Genomic DNA, 22275 nt, shown 5'->3' on the forward strand with positions numbered 1-22275 from the left:
TCAATAGTGCTGAGGTAGAAACTCTGCCTTAGGTGTTGGCAGATGTATACCAAGGGCATTTTGAAAGCTAAAACGCATAGACCAGATAGATGAATACAATGATACCACTTCAACTGTGTGTAAACATGTATTTCTAGAATATTTTTCAAGTTTCTAAGAGACAATTTGGTTATTTAATAGCTCTATTAACACTTGTGCTTGTTTCACAGTAAACAGTTGGCCAATTTTGACACAATTCTGGTAGAACAGTGGTCTGAAAAACAAGCATTAAAACACGACAGAGTCTTGCTCATGAATTATCATTAAAATCTCAGGAACCAGAGAACACTCCTGATAGAGTGAGAGTCCTACACCCCGTAAGCTAACTGAACATCCTTTAAAGGATACAAGAAATTACATGCATTCCTTAGGAGAAAGTTTTGGCTGCAAGAAAAGGCCAGAATAACAGTGGCTTCAAATCAGTGGAAGTTTCTCTCTCTCTCATACAGCAGCCAGAGTATGAACGGTGGGGGGTTCCTGTGGCGGCTTCGGGCTGCTCAGGCTTCTTCTATCTCGTTCTGCCGTCCTTGACGCACGGTTTCCATCTCATGGTCCAGTACGACAGCGCCAGTGCCCACTATCCCATCTACATCCTAAATAGCAAGGAAGCAAGTAGGAAGTCGAGGGCATGACCCCCTCTGAAGGGTGAGATCGGGAGGCTGTGCCCGTCTCTTGTGCTCATCCTCTTTTCCAGAACGTGGTCTCATGGCTACGATTACCAAGGAGGAAGACTGATAATGTTTTGTTATGGAGTCCCATGTCCAGCTACACCTCAGAGGTGCCTTCATTATAGAAAGAAGAAACCCATGGGTGTTGGAGGACAGCAAGCTCTCTCTGCCTTAAATATCTTATCTTAGGTTAATTCAAGGTCAAGGAACCCAAAGACCGCTTAATAATCTCAGATGGCCTTTGGTGAGGATAGAAGTCAGAGACTGTGATGGCGTCTACCATGATCTGTTTTTCATTTTGTTACACCATTCCTAAATCACATGAGAAGCAGTGTTAGGACAGGAGGTAAACCACCAGGGCTCAGATCTTAGCTCTGCCGCTTGCTCGCTGAGTTGATTTTAAGCAAGTTTTCTTCCACTCCCTGTGCCTGGACTTACTTCTTTTGTAAATTGCTAACAATGATAATATCTAACTCATAGGGTTATAATATGGGTAACTGAAGTAATACAGGTAAATCACTCAGAACAGTCCTTAACATAGCACCTTAGACTAAGAGCTCTAAACATTGTTATTATCGTGGGGTTCCTGCACCTGACTGATTTCATATAGGCTGATTTGAGCCTTTATATTTTGAGCCTTATCTTATTAAGCACATATCTATTAACTTTATTTGGTTTTAAAATCTCAATAAATATGGGTTGCTTAGATCTAATTTTGAGTTGTAACCCTCACCCCCAATAAAGCATCAAAATGTGGGCTTTGACAAAAACAGACGAATAAACAGACACATGAAAAGCAGTATCAGACCTATAAATATAGAGAACAAATAGTTGGTTGCCAGAGGAGAGGGAGAGAGGGGGTGGGCAAAGTGGGTGAAGGGGAGTGGGAGATACAGGCTTCCAGTCATGGAATGAATAAGTCAAGGGGACAAAAGGCCCAGCATAGAGAATATAATCGGTGGTATTGTAACAGCTTTGCATGGTGACAGATGGAAGCTACACTTGTGAGGTCCCCTTGGTCCTCACAACATGGCTTAGAGTTGTGCAAACCCTATGTTATACACCTGAAACTAATGTAACATTCTATGTCCACTATCCTTTAATAAAAAAGGAAGTAGGATCTGATTTGAAATGAAGATAAAGCTAAACTGGGATTGACGTAGATTTGAGCTAACTCATGAACCAGTGGATTGCCAGCTTCTTACAATGAAGCCACATCAGTAGACAAGCTAGTCAGTGTAGACAACTAATGCTCCAACTGCTTTGTCAATACATAATCTTGCCTCACATTTGTTAATTTCTCAGCAGCTGGCAGAGATTTCTGCTTTGATCCTACAAAGTTCACTAAGCTTGATAATTTTCTTTACTCCTCAGTAAAGGCATTCAAGAACTCACAGTAAAAACATGGGAGCTCAGAAGATCTACTAATGGTTGTAGTTGTCTTACTTTCTACACTATTTTATATTTCAACATTTTGTAGCAGATATCCTTCCCTGACATTGTCTCTTCAGCTCTAATAAGCAAATGACTAAAAGTAAGGATTAGAATAGCTTTAAAGCTGCAAACATGCGCGTGCGCGCGTGTGTGTGCATGTGCGTGTGTGTGTGTGTGTGTGTGTGTGTGTATCAAAGAAAATCCTACATTGATGATAGTATAGTTTGGCCTGTAAAACATCCATGTTCATTGTTAGGTCCTTTCATACTTTTTCCTTGCGTAAACTCTGAAAGCAGGTTATTATCTTAACACTATACGAAGTGGTAGAAATGCAAATCGTACATATTGCTGCATTGAGGGCAGGATGTATTTTCTACAGGCCTTACACTCTGGGGTGAATGGGAAGTTAGTGCAAGCAGCCAAACTCCACTACACAAACCTTTGTCTTGATTTTCTTCTCAAGGTCCCTTTGGTCCTCACAACATAAAACTTAACAGGATGATTCTCTATCCATTTCATCTTAAATTCAGGGAAGAACGATGATGGTGACGGTATAGCAATTATTATTACTCTACCAACAGAAAATGATCAAGAACACAATTTCATACAGTCATTTCGAAATGAAAATTATTTAGACTGACCTGGGCCAAAATATTTAGTAGGCTGGCTAGTAAGCACTCAGAAGTCATTTGGGTTTAACAACAGTACAATGAGAATTTTCAGAGAAATCCTTTCCATTTCTACCACAAAAGCTTTTGATCTCTTATCAGCTGAAAAATTACTCATGACTTGAAGAGTAATTCAAGAGTAATTAATTGCTCCAAACAGAAAAAGAAGGGTTCCAACTCCTTTCCTCTTTCTTTTTAAAATAAATGAATACAGGAAACAAAGGCATAGAAGGAGCTGATGGGATAGAGACTAGTTGCCTTATGTTGGTGAACAAGCTCCCATGAAAGGGGACAAAGTCCATTTCCTGTAAGCCAGCATTTGTGAGTAGGGGTGGCTGTAAGAAATAATCTTTGAAAAGTTTAGGGACTTCACAAATCCTTCCTTGGCCAGCTTGAACGAAGCATAAGACTCATGTGAGAGACCAGGTGAATAGTTGTTAACTTGATAGAAAGATAATCCTCTGGCTATTATTATAGAAGAGTAGTAGAGGGAGTGTCTGTAAAGGTCAGCATGAAGCTTTTGAAAATAATTTTACATAAAGCCAGAGAGTTTGCCTTTAAGAGCAAAATCTGTACTTACTCTGTTCTCTAGAGTCTCTTCTCTAACACAAAGACTCCTACTCTGATTTGGACCAAGTATGATTTGTTTGTGGGAGACTATTCGACACCTCTGTTTCTTTTGGAATATGAGATCATACTAGGATTCCATTGATTAGTCATCATTGCAAATGTAGTCCCAGAATTGTGTAACTCGGGGATGTCTTTGGAAGGACACCCCCGGCATGTCCACTTCTAATCAGTGTGTGTGCTTTGGTTCAGGATCTATGAAGAGAGGACAGCACCTACCATATAGGTTGTTTGGGAAAAGCAATGCTATAACTTACATCAGGTACTTTACCAGAGTGCCTGGTACATCATTAACTCTCCATAGATTTTATTATTGGTGCTATTGCTGTATTTCCTGCAAAGGTGTTAAGAGGGTAAGTGGTGAGATGATACCAAATCTTTGGGGTTGGTCGGAAATTCACTTTGCAAGTGATGAGATAAAGGGTTCCTCCCACCCTTCTTCCCACCACCAGGGCACTGCTCCTGACTCCTACCGCCCCCACTTCCCTCCCCCATCCTCCCCTTTCTCTGCCACTCAACCAGTGTTACCAGTTTTCATGGCATCCTTCCAGAGATACTGTATATACAGACAAGTGAAAACATATCTGTGTATGTTGATATTTATTTTTGGAACATGTATTCTTAAGCAGCACTCCACTCGAAAGAGTAAAAAAACCTCCTTTCATGCTGATAATTAAAGTGGGAAATGAAGTAATAGTCTCTTCCCTCCATGGTTGCAAATGGCAAGTTTCCCTACCCTGTAGAATCAAATGGTTCCATCCTTCCCCACCTAACAGGATATAGAGGATGTTAGCATCCTTTTGACAGGGTGCACATCGAGGCGCAAAGAAGTTCCATGGAGTCACACTGGAGTGGGTTACTGCATTCAGGAGGCCATTTTATCTCCATATAGAGACAAGACTATTCAACTAATAGGCCAAATATACGGGTGTCCAGAATTGACAACCAATTCTCTTTCACACGTTTTTCTATGGTTGTTAGTTGACTGGCTTCGAATTGGAAGGAAATTGGAAGCCTTAGCTGAGGAGCCACTGGTATGAAACACCCTACTCTAGCTGAACAGGTACAGCAAAGAATTGTGGGAAAATGATAGCTGCTTCTACTTCTCTTCTTTTAAACGTGTCCATTGCCCCGCACACATGAGCCTGATCAACTCGTGATTCAGCACTTCCACAGTCTGTGCCTTAGGACAAAAATGGGTTAGAAGGGCATACTTAGGATTATCATGGTGCCTTAGTAATGTGGTGGTATTATCTATAAGTAATGCAGTGAGGGAAGAAGAAGCAGACACCATCACTACCCATAAGGAGCTGATGGTGACTGACATCATGACGTCAAGTGTGTGGTTAACAGCCCTAGTCTAGGTATCATAGTTTGCCATTTGGCTTAAACCTTCACTTTGGAAGAACAGGTGTGCCTGTCTGTTTGAAAACCTTCCCTTTGGAAACTCACTTTTTATCCAGGATTACCTGCCAGGCAAGTATTTGCGGTTTGGTCTTATTCAGTGCCCTGTTCTCCCGAGGATGTTACTGGTCTCCTTAACAGTAGAAATAACTCAGTGGATTTGATCTTGATAAGTAAAGAGCTTTTCCATTGGCCTTTACAGTGTCGGGCATGTGTGTGCTTTTTAAATGAGAAATGGGGATATCTCTAGGAGTTTCACCTGACATTATCTCCTGTAAGATTAGAATGTGACCACATTTTCAGCTCCGAACACACCAACAGGACCTTGAGGCAAATTCATAATTTGCCTGAAAAAGCAGCCATATGCTGTTCATCAGAACATGGCAGCATTCCAATTCGAGGAGCATTTGTGAGTCCCCATATTAATATTAAATGCAAGAATCTTTGTTCATGCAATGTTAAGGTTACAAATGTGCACATGCCAAAAGTGGGAAATAGCAGAAAATAAGATTCTCATGGTGACATCTGTTCTCCACTATAGTACATGTTCTTTAATACGGTGTTCAGTTTGGAGAATGATTAGTTATGCAAAGCCTTCAGTCTGTGGTATGATTAAGAACCTGAACTTGAGCATGTGGGGAAGCAGGGGGGAGGAGGGCACTACGCTAAGACTGGTTTCACTGACAGTCAAGATTTTACTATATGATGTTAAGCAATTAGCTGACCCACACCTCAGGCTGTCTTGAAACTAGAAGGAATAAGGTGCCTTCTTTTTAGTTCTCCCTAGTTCACAGAAGGTGAGGCAGAGATTCTGCTGAGGGCAAGTCTCCAAAGAATGTTGAACTTTCATCATCAAAGTTAGAGGTAGTGGCTTTCTGTTATGGGCTGGGAAGAGGCACCACAGAGATGCGGACTTCTCAGTTTTGTCTATTTGCACGTGATTTATATGAATTTACATCTGTCGTGCATCAATGCATATGTTCCCTCCTTTGCCTATAATTAGTGAAATCTTAACCAAATCAGCAAATATTTATTGTCTACTATATTTAAGATCTGTGCAAAGATAGAGGAGAAGTAAAGATGACCAAATCAGAATATATAAGTAAAGTACACAAATACCACCTACAGTAATACAGGACACACAGCTGGAAAGTATTGCATTTTCAATACAGTGGAAGGAAGTGCCACTGTTTGTACAAATCTTTTATTTGATTTTTTAAATAGTTTTTTTTAATAGTTTGATTCGTAGCTGAAATATTACAATTGATATTTTTGTATTTAATTTATTTGATTTCCGTTCAATTTTCAAACTGAAATGGAAGATACTTTTTTTTTTTTTTTTTTAGATTTTTCCTTTTGCTGAACTACTTTGGAGTTGTATCATTGAGTATCATCTGTTTCTTCACATATTTTCAGGCCAATAGATATTTACATGTTTGGTTTGTGAGCCAAAAATCCGTTTTTTATTCTTTCAATCCTGAAATGATTGAATAAAGTGGCTCAGATTTTCCATTTATTTCTGTTGATAATGATAATGCCCTAACTTTCATATACAAGTTCAATTCTTCAGACCCCAATAGGATATCTGTTGTCGATAGGATATCTGTTTGGAATAAGATTAAATTGACCTTAAGCCTTCCACAGTGTATTTGACAGGGACATTTGTGTTCAAGGCAGCTAATAAGACCGTGTTTTCTTTTGAGACCATAGAATGCAGTGACACTTGCCACCTAGGAAAGAGAAAAATGAAACACATGACCATGACCTCTGTAGGACCTGGTCCAAATCAAGGTCATCAGCCTATGAAAATCTCCAAGCCAGCTGCTGTCAGCCTTTTTCTACTTTGATACTGAGACTAAAGATGCTTCACAGAAAGGAGTGACACACCCCGTGGACACACCCAGAGGGTTGCTGTAGGGTAAGGGAAGCCAGAGATGGCACACACGCTCCTCTAGGTTGAGTATCCTGGGTTCAGATCCTGGCTCTACCTCTGAGCAGCTCTGTGAGAACAGGCTGATTCCTTAATGGTTCTGAGCTTTGATTTCTCTCACCTATAAAATATAAAAAATAATGAGACCAATAGTAATGTATCGTTGTGAAGATTAAATGAAATAATGCAAGCAAAGGACTTAGCCTTAGCACCGTGCCTGGAACAAAGTAGGTGCTAGGTAGACCTTAGCCAGAGATATTCGAACTATTAACAATGATATTATTATGGAGATGGCCTGATATATTTATTTTAAAAATAAACTATTTGCCAGCTGTGTTACTTGTTATTCTTAGTAACAAATTACCAGGGCTGCCAATCACTATGTCGTACTTTCATAGGAAAATACTAACAATCCTTTCCCTTCTCTCCTAGCTTAACAAGGTATTTCCTGATCCTGTCTGTGATCCCTACCTGGGGGGATAAAATCATTAAATAAACCAACAAAAAGAAATCTCTACCATATGAAAGAACATAACTCTGTTTAATCAAATAGATAGCATTTCTGGGTCACGAAGAAAAATATTTGTGATCAATGTTGCCTAAAGATGTTAAAGCTGACATCAACTAACATAAATTTTATAAGGTGCTAAAGCCCAAGGTCAAGAGAAAGGCAAAATAGAAGAGTTATATTTTCTATTAATACAGAATTGAATAGATTAGGAGCAGAGAGAGAAGACTGAAAATTTGAAACTGGATGTAGTCACACAAGAATATTGCAGTGTCTGGGAGCTGATAAGGGCTTTAAGAAAATTTAGAAATCTTTAAAGGAATGGATGATATGATCAAGGCTTGTCCATAAGAAAAGAGGACTAGAATAATTGAGAATGCCAGTGGATTCCAATCTTAGTGAAGAGAAGTGCAGAATCCCTAGAGGCTTACTTGAATACTATTTGGAGATGGCTGTGACTTGAATTTTAAAAGAAACATACTAAATATTTTTAAAGTACTCTAGAGGTGTGATGCAGAGCGCATCATATAATTTTAAATTTAATTATATTATAATTAATTATCATTTTAAAGTGGACGTTAAAATCTTCATCCCTTAGGATGTATTTTCCGAAGTCCAAATTTTCATATCTTACCATATTCTGCTATTTTCCTTTAGTTTCTTCATCCCCACATCTATTCAGTAAGTACACATTAAGCACCTCATTCAACACCAAACAAGAGAAAAATGGTCCCTCTTTTTGCCCAATTCCGTTTGCCCAGACGATGATAATGTCTTTTTCCCAAGGTGTCCTGATACGGCCCCATACTTTCTAATAATGTGTAGAAGGAAACTCTTTCAGAGTTAAAGATTTGCCATCACCTCATACCGGTGGGTTAGCTCCACACTTGAGTGCCTGTTTTTTCCTTCCCTGGGAAAAGTTGGAACAATAGTTATTAGAGGGGCTTATTCTGAGGCAAGTGAATGCTGACCTAAAAGGAATTTGGTAAGTAAAATTTACACAATAGGTGCTCGGAGTTTTGATATGCCGCAAAGCCACCAGCAGTCAAGAACCAGGAAGGAGCAGGAGGAGGTGGGCAAGGGAAATGAGGCGGAAGCTCTGAGTCCACCAATCCGTCCATTTAGGTCCCGGGGGAAACGTTTGGGTTGCCCAATAAAGCCCTCTTTAAATTTATGCGATCACAGATGCTTGTTCTTGATGGTCGGTGAATACAGGAAAATGTAAAGTAGAACAAATCAAAGCTGCAACAGATTTGTCTCTGATAAAAGAAACCAGGATGCTTGCATTTACTTCTTTGATCTTACGGTAAAGAATAGTATAATGTAATGAATGGTCAAGGATATGGGCTTTGGAGACAGACAGACTTGGGTTTGCGATAGGCTGTCCCTTGCTACCTGGATTACCTTGAATTCATTGCTCAACCTCCTTAAGAAGCTACTCCTTTTTTTTTTTTTTTTTTTTTTTTTTTTTGTAGAATGGGGTTGATAATATCAGTAAGCAATGCATAGTGCTGTTATAAGGTTCAATATAATATGTGTAAACTGCATAATGCAGTAGTTTGCACAATGGTAAATCGGCCATAAATGTAAGCTATCGTGTTAGTTACACACTATCTCCTTGATATACTTTTAATAAACTCTGATACTGTTTTGCCTAACGGAGATAAACTGCCAGAATGGAGTGACACTAGGTATACAGCCTTTATCTGTTATAGTTATGTTCAGCTTATCCACAGTGACTTAACCAAATGAACATCTGTGTTTGTTTGTTTGTTTCCCCCACATAATAAGGAATTCAGAAGTAGAGAGGCTAGGGCTGGATGCAACTGTTTGAGTCCCAGCCTCCTCCTAATTTTCTGCTCTACCAATCCTCATTAGATGGTTTTCATCTTCATGGCTAAAAGAGGTCTGCTCTCCCCCCATACATCTAAGGAAGAAGAGCCCAGGGTGAATGGCCTTTTTACAAGACTGTCATTTTTTTCAGGGAGTGGGGGAATGTCGGAGACTCTCTCCGCAGGAACTCCTACCTATATCTCATTTGCTCAAACTGTGTTTCATGGCTAGCACCTCTCTGCAGTGGAGGCTGGGAAGGCATGTTTTTAATTGGGCACATAACCACCTTAAAAATACAATAATTGTAGCTCTGTTAGATATTATGTAAGCAATCAGCAGTGTCTGTTACAAAGCCACAAGTAGGACATAGCTCCCAGGCCTAATGGTTTTCTAACAAAGATTTATAAATGTCCTCAACATTGGGACGTTCTGAGGACATCTGCTGAGACTTTAAGTTCTACTACTGTCATTAAGAAGAGAGATGATCACTGATCTATGTATCTGGCAAGATAATAACCAAAGTCCTTTGGATGTGACTCCTGAATCAATATTGTCAGTTTGCTTTTACGTTGTAACGTAGAATCAGTTTGCCATTTAGTTCAACAGTCATGATCTTGGTGATGTGACTGTCTCACTTATTCAGTAAGCACTTGTTGAGGACCCCCTGATCTTGGAAATATGAGTGAGGGGAAAATGTAGGAGAAACATCCAAATTCCCAATGGATTTTTTTTTATTTTTTTTTTAAGGTTAAGTTAGGCAGATGTGACAGAGGCTGGCAGTGATGCTCCATGTTTGGATGCTTAGAGAAGTTCCTTGGAAATTCTCAAGTTCTATGTGATCAGCCTCACTGGAATTAGGGGTACCAAGTCCTAGCTGTTTTTGATTACCAGAGGATTCGAGGTTCAGTTTTCTTCTATTGATTTAAAATGCCCTGCACCAAAAAAAAAAAAAAAAAAAAAAGATGTAAGAAGCATTTATGATTCTGATTCTTTACCAGCTTAAGAGATTACTGGTAAGAATTTCGTTGAGGCTAACTGTTGCCTAGTACTAAGCAAAAAATGTCATCCAACTTTTCTGGGTTGATCCCAGGATGTTTACTAAGAACCAGTTTCACAAACCGTTCATGGCTGTAGACTTTGGTATTGATTTCTCAAGGCTGAAAGGAGCCTGAATGAGAGTGTGGGGCAATTGTTTAAGTTCTTTGGGCTTCAGTTCCTTAAATGTAAGAAGAGAACTTTGGAGAAGAGGATCTTTAAGGTTCTTCCAGGACATAAGGTTTGGGGCAGGATGGAGCCTTCCTAACTGTGGAAGTCTTGATTCTGGTTCTCAACCTTGATTCTGATAAAAGTTGTGGGGTTCCCTGGAGCGGTAGAGGACCTGGAATTTATGCCTTGGTTTCTTCCTCATGGAAATATAAGAGCTGGATTTGAAGGAATCGGAGCCCTCTACTTGATCTAATGTTCTATTGAGTAGAGTTTGATAGAACTCCCTCCCAAATTCTACCAGCTGCATTTATTCCTTGGGAAGTTTTGGAGAAATGCTTGATGGGTTTCATCTTCCCAGGGCTTGTTGTGTGGACTCTCCCTAATTGTGGTAAGCAGTAAAGTTTGAGACGAGCCTACAGAAGATCAACTGAGAACTCTTGTGCCTGAGAAGCACCACCCAGTGTTTATAATTGGTCACAGACTGACCAAAATGATCAAAGTTCTGCTGTCCTGTCTGTCTGATGAGCTGACATCTTGACCAGCAGAAAATCCCACGCTTTGGGAGAGTGTTTGAAACGGTTCTTAAAGGGGATTTGGTTACACCAAGACCTGCAGAGAGGTGACCCTAGGGAACCTAATAGATCTGGTAGGACCTGCCAAGTTACCCTAAGTTGAAGTGACCTTTAAGAAGGCGGGGGGGATTAAGGCTAGAGAAGAACTGCAAACACTAGAGCAAAGATGTCAACTCCCCAAGAGTCCTTCACCACAGCTGACTCCTCAGTTCACAAGCAGCCCTCAGAAGGCAGCAGAGCCCGTGAAACCACAGGATGGAGCCCATAAGGCCAGAATCTAACCAGAGAATCACCATCGTTCAGGATTCTGCCTCTAAATACACGAATTTCAGAATTTCACTTGAGATCAGCCTTGAAACTCCAGGCTTGACAATGAAAGAAAGAAATGATCAAAATACCATCTGTCATAATGGAAAATGCAGGCGGCCCCACAGCCTCTTCCTCCTGCAGCAGCCAATGCAGATTTAGTCAATCTGGACAGTTCTTTATGCGTTGAGGTCACATTTTGGCCAATCTTTTGCTTACAGCTTTAACCAAATAAAGCCTTCTCCTCTCCGCCTTTCTGTTGCCAAAGTCAGGTTGCGAGATGGTTCTTTGAAAAGATTGTTTTGGCAGGAGATACAGAGATCTTCTCATACAGCAAAACACACCAACAAAGCAAACAGTTTAGTCGGGGACTAAACGGTGTTCAAATGGAAAAGAATCAAACTCAAGTCCTTTCTTTTGCCCTGCTCTTGTTCTTGTTCTTTTTCTTTCTTTCTTTCTTTCTTTTTTTTTTTTTTTTTTTTTTTTGGTATGGTTTGCAGGGGGTGGTGGGGGTGGGTGGGTTGTTTGGTTTTCTTCCCCAAGTATCAGTGAAAGGCCCAAGGGAATTTTCGTCACAAATAACTAGTTTACCTCAGACGGAAATGGCTTTTAGGATTTTCCCATCTGATCTTCCTCTTGTTCCTTCTTTATTCTCACTCTCAACATACTACAGTTTCTAACTTCTCTGTGGCTGGAAATATTCTAGGCTGACACTTTTAAGAAAAACGGAAAGAAATCCTAGTGTCTGTGAATTGTTGCTAAATCTGCACATGTCCACTTGTAACCAAGAATATTAAACTCAGAGCCAAAGAACAGGGGGAGAAGAAAAATCCCTTCCTTGTTTGTTGTAGACTTTGGCATTGATCCCATAAGGCTTGGAGGAGCTTCAGTGAGCCTGTGGGTCTGAAGTCTCCGCTCTCCCAGAGTCATGAGCCGGGTTACCTGGGGTAATTCATTTCTCTAGGCCTCAGTTTCCTTAGAAGTAAAAAAGAAAACATTGAAGGAGAAAATCCTTAAGGTTTCTCCCTGAACTAAGGTTTGGGATAGGATGGAGCCTTCCTTACTATGAAAACCTTGGGTACTTAACTTTAAAAAAAAAAAAAAAACTTTTATTTTTATTTATTTATTTGATAGAGAGAGATCACAAGCAGGCAGAGAGGCAGGCAAAGAGAAAGAGAGGGGGGCGCCTGGGTGGCTCAGTGGGTTAAAGCCACTGCCTTCGGCTCAGGTCATGATCTCAGGGTCCAGGGATCAAGCCCCACATCGGGCTCTTTGCTCTGCAGGGAGCCTGCTTCCTCCTCTCTCTGCCTGCCTCTCTGCCTAGTTGTGATTTCTCTCTGTCAAATAAATAAAATATAAAAAAAAAGAGAGAGAGAGAGAGAGGGAAGCAGGCTCCCTGCTGAGCAGAGAGCCCGATGTGGGGCTCGATCCCAGGACCCTGGGATCATGACCTGAGCTGAAGGCAGAGGCTTTAACCCACTGAGCCACCCAGGCACCCCTCTGGTACTTAACTTTGTACAAGTTGTGTGGTGCCCTGGGGTGGGAGAGGGCCTGAAATTTATGCCTTGGTTTCTTCCTCATGGAAATGAAAGGGGTGGATTCGAAGGAATCTGAGTTCTGTACTTGATCTAATGTTCCTTCGAGTCTGTCAGACCCCCTCCCAGATTCTAGCAGCTGGATTTATTTCATGGAAGTTTTTCAAGAAACACTTGCTCAGGTTCATCGTCCCAGGATCGGTGCATGAAATGAAACGTGTCCCCTTGGATCACTAGGTCATAAGAGGCACGGTATGCCAAACTGGTTGTTAGACCTCATCATTATGAATAAATCCCACAAATGGGAAGAGCTGAGACCCTCATATTGGGACTGCTAAGATGGTGACTCTCCTTTCACTCGGCTCCTGTTTTTCCAGCTTTACCATGGGGATAAAAATGCTTTCTCCTATATACGTTATTTACTTCAGGTAAAACAGAAACCAGTTTAAGAAAGAGGGAAAGTCCCAAATGACATTCAAGACAAAAGCCACAAGTGGGGAATTAGAGGGAAAAACAACTGATCAGATAAAACTGAATAGTCAGGAATTTTGGGGAGCAATTAATGGCTATCCAAGGAATAAGAGCCTAAGACGATGAAGATAAATAAAATGCTTTGTAGGAGACAAAATCCTGGGAGACTCTCTATAAAAAAGATATCATTAGAGGAGGATTTTGCTATAAAAGAAATGAAGAAAATCATTATTCACAGCTACTTAAGATAATGAAACAAATGCTAAGGGATATGGGAATAAAGATGAAAAAGAGCAAAATGTTTTAAAATAATAACCTATATTCCAAACTGTTTCATGACGATGAACAGTTTAAAAGCGGTAACTAGTATGTGGAATTTTCTGATTAATGTTATACTTAAGTAAAAAGTTTTATACAGCAGGGGCACCTGGGTGGCTCAGTGGGTTAAGCCTCTACCTTCAGCTCAGGTCATGATCTCAGGGTTCTGGGATCGAGTCCTGCTTGGCTCTCTGCTCAGCGGGGAGCCTGTTTCCCCACTCTCTCTGCCTGCCTCTCCACCTGCTTGTGATCTCTCTCTCTGTGTCAAATAAATAAATAAACTCTTAAAAAAAAAAGTCTTATAAAGCAAATTCCTTATGAATCTAAAAGAGACTAAGTTTTTGGTTTTTTTTTAAAGATTTTATTTATTTATTTGACAGACAGAGATCTGTGTTTTTTAGCAGAACAGAAGATAACTGAAGTAGAAATGAGCTCAGCTAACTGTGTACTTGTTGCTCTAACAATGAACGTGAAGAGTTCTTCATAGGGTGCTGGGATTCTGGGTTAACCAATCAACAAAGCCCGCCAGCAAGTTTGTCTTGAAAAAAATAATCTTCTGGCTTGTTGTTATTGGGAGGAAGTAAGGTTATAGAACCTTTGGGGTATGACTCAGACTCACAGATATGTTCCTTAAATCACAGTTCTTGGGTTGAGTTAAAACACCTATTCAAAAGGCAGATAGCCTTATTTTCATCCTGAATTGGCCTTAAACCTTAACAAATGCTATCTCCAGGCCTCAGTCTTACCCACTGTAAAAGAACAGTGTTTATCCCCTGCCTCACTGAGATGCTTTCATTCAGTCATTCATATAGTCAACACATCCACATTACACCCGTGTTACATACCAGGCACTGTGCTAATGCTGACGACGCAGAAGCCAATCACGGACAGCCCCATCCACTCTATGGGGAGGGGAGCCCGAGAACGCATTTATGGAGCGCCCCTGCCCTGGCTTGGACTCGCTGACTGCTGTATGTGAAACCGATAGATGTAATATAGAAGATATGTCAACAAATAATAGAATAGAGAAGATGGTGCAAGGAAAGCATTCATAAACGTGCTTTGGGACTTTCATGGGAATAAAAGGGGAAGGGAAGTGAGTCCTTCTGCCTGGGGAACTGGGGAAGGCTTTACCGAGGAGATGAAATCTGGACAGGACTTGGTTGTGCAGAAATGTGGGGATGGGGAGGGGCCTCTGGTGCGGAGGGGGGTACAACTGATTCAAAATACTGAGGGCCTCAGAGGGACTGGTGTGTTTTCCAAAAGGGTAAGCGACTCTCTGCTGAGCCTTTGGGTGGTTGGGGGTGAAGTGGGGAGCTGGGAGGTGAGAGGTGGTTGGAGAAGAATTGTGACCCTCTTCAGAAGGCATTCAAAGGAGCCTGGCCCGGAGTGGCCGTTGGAATACAGGACAAGACACATCCACTCTGTGCCTCCAAAAGACCATTCTGGAACCAGTGAGGAGGGCTACTGGAATGGAGAGGGGCTGTTTGGGAGGCTTTACCAGCAACCGTGGTGAGAGGTGATGACTCAGTTCAGGCAGAATTGAGATCCCAGAAAGATCATTGAGATCTTTTGTTTGTTCGTTTCCAAAGTTTTTTAAAAATCAAATAATAGAAAAACTTTACATAAAAATATGTCAGTCTTAGCTTCCACAGTGTTGGCCACATGCCCGTGCACACATGCACACACACACACACACACACACACACACACACACACACGTCGGAACATGAACTCTTTTTGTGAAACTTGTAGCCTGTGATCACCTGCCAACTCTGGCAGGTCCCAGGACATGATGGAGCTGGGTGTCTGCGTCTAGGAATCAAGATACTCGCCGGGGCTGTCCCCACAGGTCTCTCCCTGATGTAGGGTTACATTCACAGATACTAATGCAGGCCTATGAATCAGTTTTTATAAATATTTCTTTATCAACAGGCTCACAATGTAAATATCATAAAATACTTCTTTTTTTTAAAGACTTTTTTTATTCGTTTGAGAGAGCATGCGCCAGTGAGAGCAGGAGCAAGGGGCAGAGGGAGAGGGAGAGGCAGGTTCCCCGCTGAGCAGGGATCCCAATGTGGGGCTCGGTCCCAGGACCCTGGGATCATGACCTGAGACAAAGGCAGATGACCAAACCAGTTGAGCCACCCAGGTGCCCCAGTATAGTGAAATATTTCTGGTAATTGTCGATCATCAAGAACAAGAGACGGAACGTGCTGCTCTGTTCTGGCATGCCCTTCCAGAGCCTCTGACTGGCCACAGTTGACAGTTCTCAGGGGTAATGCGGGCCAGTCCTGCTTCAGAAAGGCAAACCACACACATTACCAAGCGTGTCAGTGCTGGGTGCCCATCCCATTCAGATCTCCACCTAGAACCAGACTGATAGCTTTTGGGAACTGACTGGATGTGGCAAAAGAGAGGGAGGGAGGGATCCAAAAAGATTCTGCAGCTTTTCAAGTGGCATTCGAGGGGGGCCCTGTTTTCAGGACACGTGGAGGAATGGCCCGTTACCTGGTGCTTGTTTTGTCAAAATAACGCCCCCCTTAGCACTGCCTGCCGCTCCCTGGAGCCTCACCTCGCTATGATTTCCAAGTCCGTTGTGGGCCCGCTGCAAACGGGCTGTGGTTCCTTGTTTCGGCCTCTGAAGTGAAAACGGGTGGCTGCTAGAAATGTAGACAGCAGACCGGCAGAGGAGCCAGTGTAGACAAGATTTGGGTCCCAGCGCCGGCCCGGTCCTCATGCCTCTAGCCGCTTCACCGTGACTGGAGGGTGTTCTTCTTGCTTTAGTTACAGCAAATATTCATAGTTTTAATAGTTTTCTAAGGCTTGTGGAGGGAATTGGCGTTCTTATGATGCTTCAGCTTCTCAAGTGTGTGACTAGTACTTGAAAGAATTATTAGGAGACTTCTTTATTTTTAATTGCATCAACATGTTTGGTATGTGACCCAATTAATTCATTCTAGTTGTGAATGTTATTGGAAGACCCTGTGCCCTCTTGACCTCTCCTTATGATTATGACTGGTGCCCTCCTTTGAAGCACCATTTTGATGACACACTTAAAAGGAACCCCTGAAGTACCCTCTCATCGCTGCGTGGCTGAATGGCCACTGCTTGCTTGGGTTTAAGGACAGTCATCTGAGAGTGAATCTGGTGTCCTCAACAGCTCAGTGGCCAGGACCTTCCTTTTTGCCGCCCCCCAACCATTCTGTCCCTTCCTGCCCTTCCCCCCACCACCTGGGTTTTAGTCACATGGTCCTGCTTTCATAAGACTAGCTGTTCTCCCTGAGACCCAAAGAACTGTGTTTTAACAAACAAAGATAAATCAATAAATGAGCCTTATCAGTGTTGGGATTGCAGGCAGGTGCCTCAGAGCAAACAGGACTGAGATTTCCCCCCCACCCCGTCATCCTCTCCCCTCCCCTCCCCACCCCAACACACTTGTATTGGTTTCTGCGCCTCCTTAGGTTACACTATCTGGCAATTCTGCATTCAAACAAAAACTGATCCCACCCATTCACCCAAACACAGGTGGAAGCCTGTATCTGGGAAGCGGTTTTAACTAAATTGTGGGAAATAAAGTTCTCTCTGCTGAGGTCTCTGTCCGGTGGTCTGAGCATTTTCAAACGCGTGGATCTTATGAAAAGTTCTTTCTGCCATTTAATTATCACCACTTGGCATCGGGTTCTATAAAGCAGTATCTAGTGCGCTTTAAGACGGTCCACGATCATTTTACCAAGGTTAAGGACAAGCTGTCAACTCAGTAAATTGTCTTGTTGTTTGGAGCGAGACCTTCAAAGGCCTCTTAGTGGCCCAGACAAGGGTCCTCATCAGCATGTCCTTTCACTCCTTTTTGATACTCTCTCTGTCACCCATCTCCCTACATCACTGTAAAAGTTACGTTTGTGCAGCCCATTACAGTTCGGTGAGAAGAAATACAGCTGAGAAAATCAGAGGGAATCCTGTGGATGATGATGGGAAAATAAGAACCGTTATTTAAGGGGACAAAAGGATGTATTAATGTCCACACATCTCAGTCGTGGCTCTGAGTTATGTACAGGTCATCCGTGGCACTCATCACTTTCCCTAATAGGATGAGCCCTTCAGGGAAACTTTGGTCGTGCCCTCCTGCCTTATGGAGTTTTATGTAGAATAGCGTCTGTGTCCACTGAGGTCGTACCACAGACAGGCTGGCTTCTAGTAATAGTGGAAATCTATTGTTCTCAGTTCTGGAGACCAGAAGTCCAAAATCAGGGTGTCAGCATAGTCGAGTAAGGGCCCTTCCCCAGGTCCCAGACTGCCTACTGCTAGCTGTGTCTCCACGTGGCAAAGGGGGCAAAAGAGGTCGGGGAGGGGGGGCGTCTCCTCTTTAAGAGCACTAAGCCCATTCATGAGACTCATCCCCACTACCCAGTCAGCTCCCAGGGCGCGACCTCCTAATATCCTCAGCTTGGGCATTAGGATCTCACATATGAATGGGGGGGGGGGGGCGCACATCCGTAGCAAGTAGGATGCAGCTGTCATCACCAAGTCTATGAGGTTAGGTTCCCCATGAAGGATTTGGCACAACCCAGAACGTAGGGCAAAACTTTTCTTCATAAGGGCGCCTGGGTGGCTCAGTGGATTAAGCCTCTGCCTTCGGCTCAGGTCATGATCTCAGGGTCCTGGGATCGAGCCCCACATTGGACTCTCTCCTCAGCAGGGAGCCTGCTTTCCTTCTCTCTCTCTGCCTGCCTCTCTGCCTACTTGTGATCTCTCTCTGTCAAGTAAAAAAATCCTTTAAAAAAAAAACACACAAAACTTCTCTTCATAAAGGACAGTGGAAGTATATTTCCTTCAAGGGATCGAACTATTTGTTTTCCTGTCAGAATCCGATAAGGCGCTCTTTGCCATCCCGTGGCAAGAGTGCGCATGTCTGGAGTTTTAACAAGCCACGCAACCATTCGCCGGCTGAGCGAGTGTGGAGTACCGACTGCACGCTGCGCGCCGTGCTAAGCCGTGCCGCCAGCCTACTGGAGGGTTTGGTTGGCTGACCTTTAGTGACAGAGAGAGAAAACACTGGAGACTTGTCTCGAATTGGAATCCATTTGCCACCACAACTCTCGAGAACAGCCTTCTTAGAAACCGGAAGTGAACACGAAGACCAGAGGTTACTGGAACTTACTGGCAGTTACCAGGCACATTCTTCAGAAGGAAGCCTTTGTTCGAGTCCTGATGAATGTTGACTAAAATAAAATTTGTTCACGATGTCTTGTTTACCCCTGATGATGCTTTGCTCTTTTGGCCCAGACACGGAAAAGATAGTACTAGAGGCAGGAAATGGATTGCCATCCTGGAAATTCAATGACCAGCTTTTCCCGTGTGATGTGTGTGGGAAAGTGTTTGGCCGACAGCAGACGTTGTCTCGACATCTCTCACTGCACACAGGTGAGTCAGGAACTCACGCGGATGCCTTCCGCACTCTGAATCACCGACTTCTCTCTTCTCGGGAGGTTGAGTTTCTCTCAGAGAGTTATACCAGGAAGTGGTGGAAATGTTGCTATCCTGACCTTTCAAACCATGTTATCTGGCATGTTCAAAAGCGACCCTGGAAAAGGTTTTTATTTGTATTGAAAGGAGGATTGATGAGAAAAGAGACACACGTAGGTGTATCCGGGTAAAATTCTGGAAGTCTAAGAAACATACCGCTCTCATCTTCAGGGTGCAGGGGCTGGGGCTGCACCCCATCTCATTGGTTTCATCCTGGCGTGGTAAATGGGAGCAGCAGAGGGACAGAGCAGCTGGTGGGAAACAGTTGCTATCTTTACCTTCACGTAATAGTAGAGAAATGTGCTTGATTCTGCGTGTTGCAAAAGGGAAGGCAACCAAATTAGGAAAGGATAAAGGAGGAATAAATAGTAACTTAATTAATGCAACAAAAATCAGTTCCTTCTCCCCCGGGAGAAAGAACTGTACTTTATCTGCACCCTGGGGCTCCATCCTGAACCCCACCAAGCCCCAGGCCACCAGCTCTTCAAATGTGGGGGACCATCGACGGTAAGAAAGATGATGCCTTACATTTTGTTGGAGGAAAACCTCATTCCTCATTCTTCACTGTGAAGTAGATAAGAACGGTATTTCGTAAAGCAAGCCCAGTAATACAGAGGAAGAATCAAGGATAGAAAATGCAGTTGCTCTTTGCTTTTTGTGTCACTGTTGGCCACCTTTATCTGCACCACTGAAAGCGAAGCCTGCTCCTTTTACTATAATTTGCTTGATGAATCGAATGAATTCAGAATGCCACTGTGCAAAGAGTTCTGAAACATTGTCAGTTTTATGAGAGGGTTATCGTTAAGAAATTAATTACAATTTTTAATTTTATTTACATAAAATGAAAATTTCCCATTAAATTATTTCACACAAGTCATTTGTCCCCCCTTTGATTTCATTAGTTTTTGATGTCTTGGCTGACCTAGGCCTTGAGCTTCGGGAAAATGATAGGGTTTCTCTTAACACCAGACCCAGGAAGGCTGTGTGTTCCATTTCCTTCTCCCCAGCTAAGCATCCACCTTCAGCTGACACTTGGAAAGCATGTGCGCGCACACACATGCACACACACACACACACACACACAATATTCTTTTAGCCCCTGTGGGCCTCCTCTGTCAGGAAGAGGGACCTGTGGGTGTCTAGGAAAAAGCAGATGGTCCGGTTGCCTTGGGATCTGACGTAATCTTTGACAGCACTCGTAAATACAACAGTGACCTGCTGGATAAAGACTTTTAGATACTTTTAATTCCTTGGGGTTTCCCTGGTCCCCATTTGAAGTGAGATCTGAACCCTCCTTTCCTGGAGAACTTTAAGTGGTCGCTTGCAAGGTGTTGGGTGTTCATTTTTACGAGCAGTTTGGGTCTTTTCCTGTCGCTTCCCCCCGCAGAGGAAAGAAAATACAAATGCCACTTGTGCCCCTATGCTGCTAAGTGCCGGGCAAACCTGAACCAGCACCTGACCGTGCACTCGGTGAAGCTGGTGAGCACGGACACGGAGGACATCGTCAGCGCTGTCACCTCTGAAGGCAGTGATGGGAAGAAGCACCCTTATTATTACAGGTGAGGGGTGAATGGAACCGTGCCCAGCTTTCTCAAACACTCCCTGCCCAGGTGCTAGGGCATGTGTGATGAGATGTCTCTTCTCAGTCATGGCGCCTTTAAAGTTGGCTTTGCTTAGACTGAACCCAGAAGCTGTGCTCACTCCTCTCTTGGCCTGTGTGGCCCTCGTAGAATTAATTGAAAGGGAAATGGTCTTGGAGGTGGCTCTCTGGGGTTGAGCTCTGGAGAGCAACAGGGGTCCGGGGGTTATTGTCTTTTTGGTTTGTGCAGCTGGGAAGCTTCCACCTTTGTAATAGCACCTTGCTGCTACCTGAGAATTGCCCTGCAGAGAAAAAGAGTAGGAAAAATAAATCTGAAAACTGGGGAAATCGCCCTGAAAGCATTGCATATTTTCCCTTGGTCGTACTGTGTTCAGTACCTGGAATTTTATGTTTCCCTTCCACATTCAACCATGAATCCGTATTTGATTTGGTTGCCATAAAATCCCCAGGGTCAGCATCTTGCCCAAGGGGTAGACTGTACAGATTGGTGGAAACTTGCTTTTGCGTGAAATGTCTCCGTGGATGGGTGGCTTCTATCAGGAACTGTCCCAGACCGGACTTGGTCCTGTCTGCGGTGCCATCCGAGGACCCACGTGTGCCTTCAATGGCTGCACCAAGGGTTTCCAGAGCCAGAGAGAGGCTCCCTGGGTGTGCTGGGTACCCCAGACTCACCAGTGTGCCAGCACCTCTCATACCTTGGCAAAGCTGCCCCACATCTCTTTGCCCAAAGGAATCAGTAAGGTGATGTGTGGCATCTGGAATCTGTAATTTTTTATTAACTTTATGATGATTTAACATCGTTATGGCATGGATGGGATGTTGCATGATGCCGGCACATAATCCATTTGGCACGGTGACCACCGCAGAGGTATCCCGAAAGCCGAAGAATTTTTTCTTTTCTTTTTTTTTAAGATTTTTATTTTATTTATTTGACAGACAGAGATCACAAATAAGCAGAGAGGCAGGCAGAGATAGAGGGGGAAGCAAGCTCCCTGCTGAACAGAGAGCCTGATGCAGGGCTCAGTCCCAGGACCCTGAGATCCTGACCTGAGCCGAAGGCAGAGGCTTAACCCACTGAGCCACCCAGGCACCCCCCGAAGAATTTTCTAACACAAAACCTTTTGGTGGGAGAGAATACATGTGTATAAGAGTTTGGTTTTCTGAGTGGACCGCAGAGCATCACCCTTCTCTCTCCTTTTTGTTTTCTTTTTTGTCGTCCTCTCATATAGTTGTCACGTATGTGGATTTGAGACCGAGCTCAATGTCCAGTTTGTCAGCCACATGTCACTCCACGTGGACAAGGAGCAGTGGATGTTTTCCATCTGCTGCACGGCCTGTGACTTTGTCACCATGGAGGAAGCAGAGATAAAGGCTCACATTGGCACTAAGCACACAGGTGACCATCGCTGCCGATCCTTCTCTCCTCCATCCTCCCAACCACCCCAGAGTGCTTTCCCACCTGGCAGACGCCTCCTCCTCGCCAGGCGACACGGACCTCTCCTTCCTCCGAGGGAAGGACTTGCCCAGGGTTCGTCTCATTTAAGGCTCTAGCTGTTCCGGTTAGCATCTTCCTTTTCACGATGTTGACACTGTCACTTCACCATGCAGTTATCCTCTCACAAGTGATGGC

General features: G+C 43.2%; 1 protein-coding gene across 9 annotated transcripts in view; it reads left to right on the forward strand.

Annotated features, from left to right (window-relative positions):
- The window catches only part of ZNF827 (zinc finger protein 827), a 169554-nt gene that overhangs the window by 131088 nt on the left and 16191 nt on the right, over positions 1 to 22275 (forward strand). For all 9 annotated transcript variants that reach the window (XM_045994052.1, XM_045994081.1, XM_045994062.1 and 6 more), the window contains exons 9-11: positions 18806 to 18943; positions 20433 to 20604; positions 21875 to 22041. In XM_045994052.1, coding sequence (XP_045850008.1) covers positions 18806 to 18943; positions 20433 to 20604; positions 21875 to 22041 — 477 coding nt within the window. The remainder of the gene's footprint in view (positions 1 to 18805; positions 18944 to 20432; positions 20605 to 21874; positions 22042 to 22275) is intronic.

The sequence above is a fragment of the Meles meles genome, chromosome 2, assembly GCF_922984935.1.
Source record: "Meles meles chromosome 2, mMelMel3.1 paternal haplotype, whole genome shotgun sequence".
In the NCBI taxonomy this organism is placed as follows: domain Eukaryota; kingdom Metazoa; phylum Chordata; class Mammalia; order Carnivora; family Mustelidae; genus Meles; species Meles meles.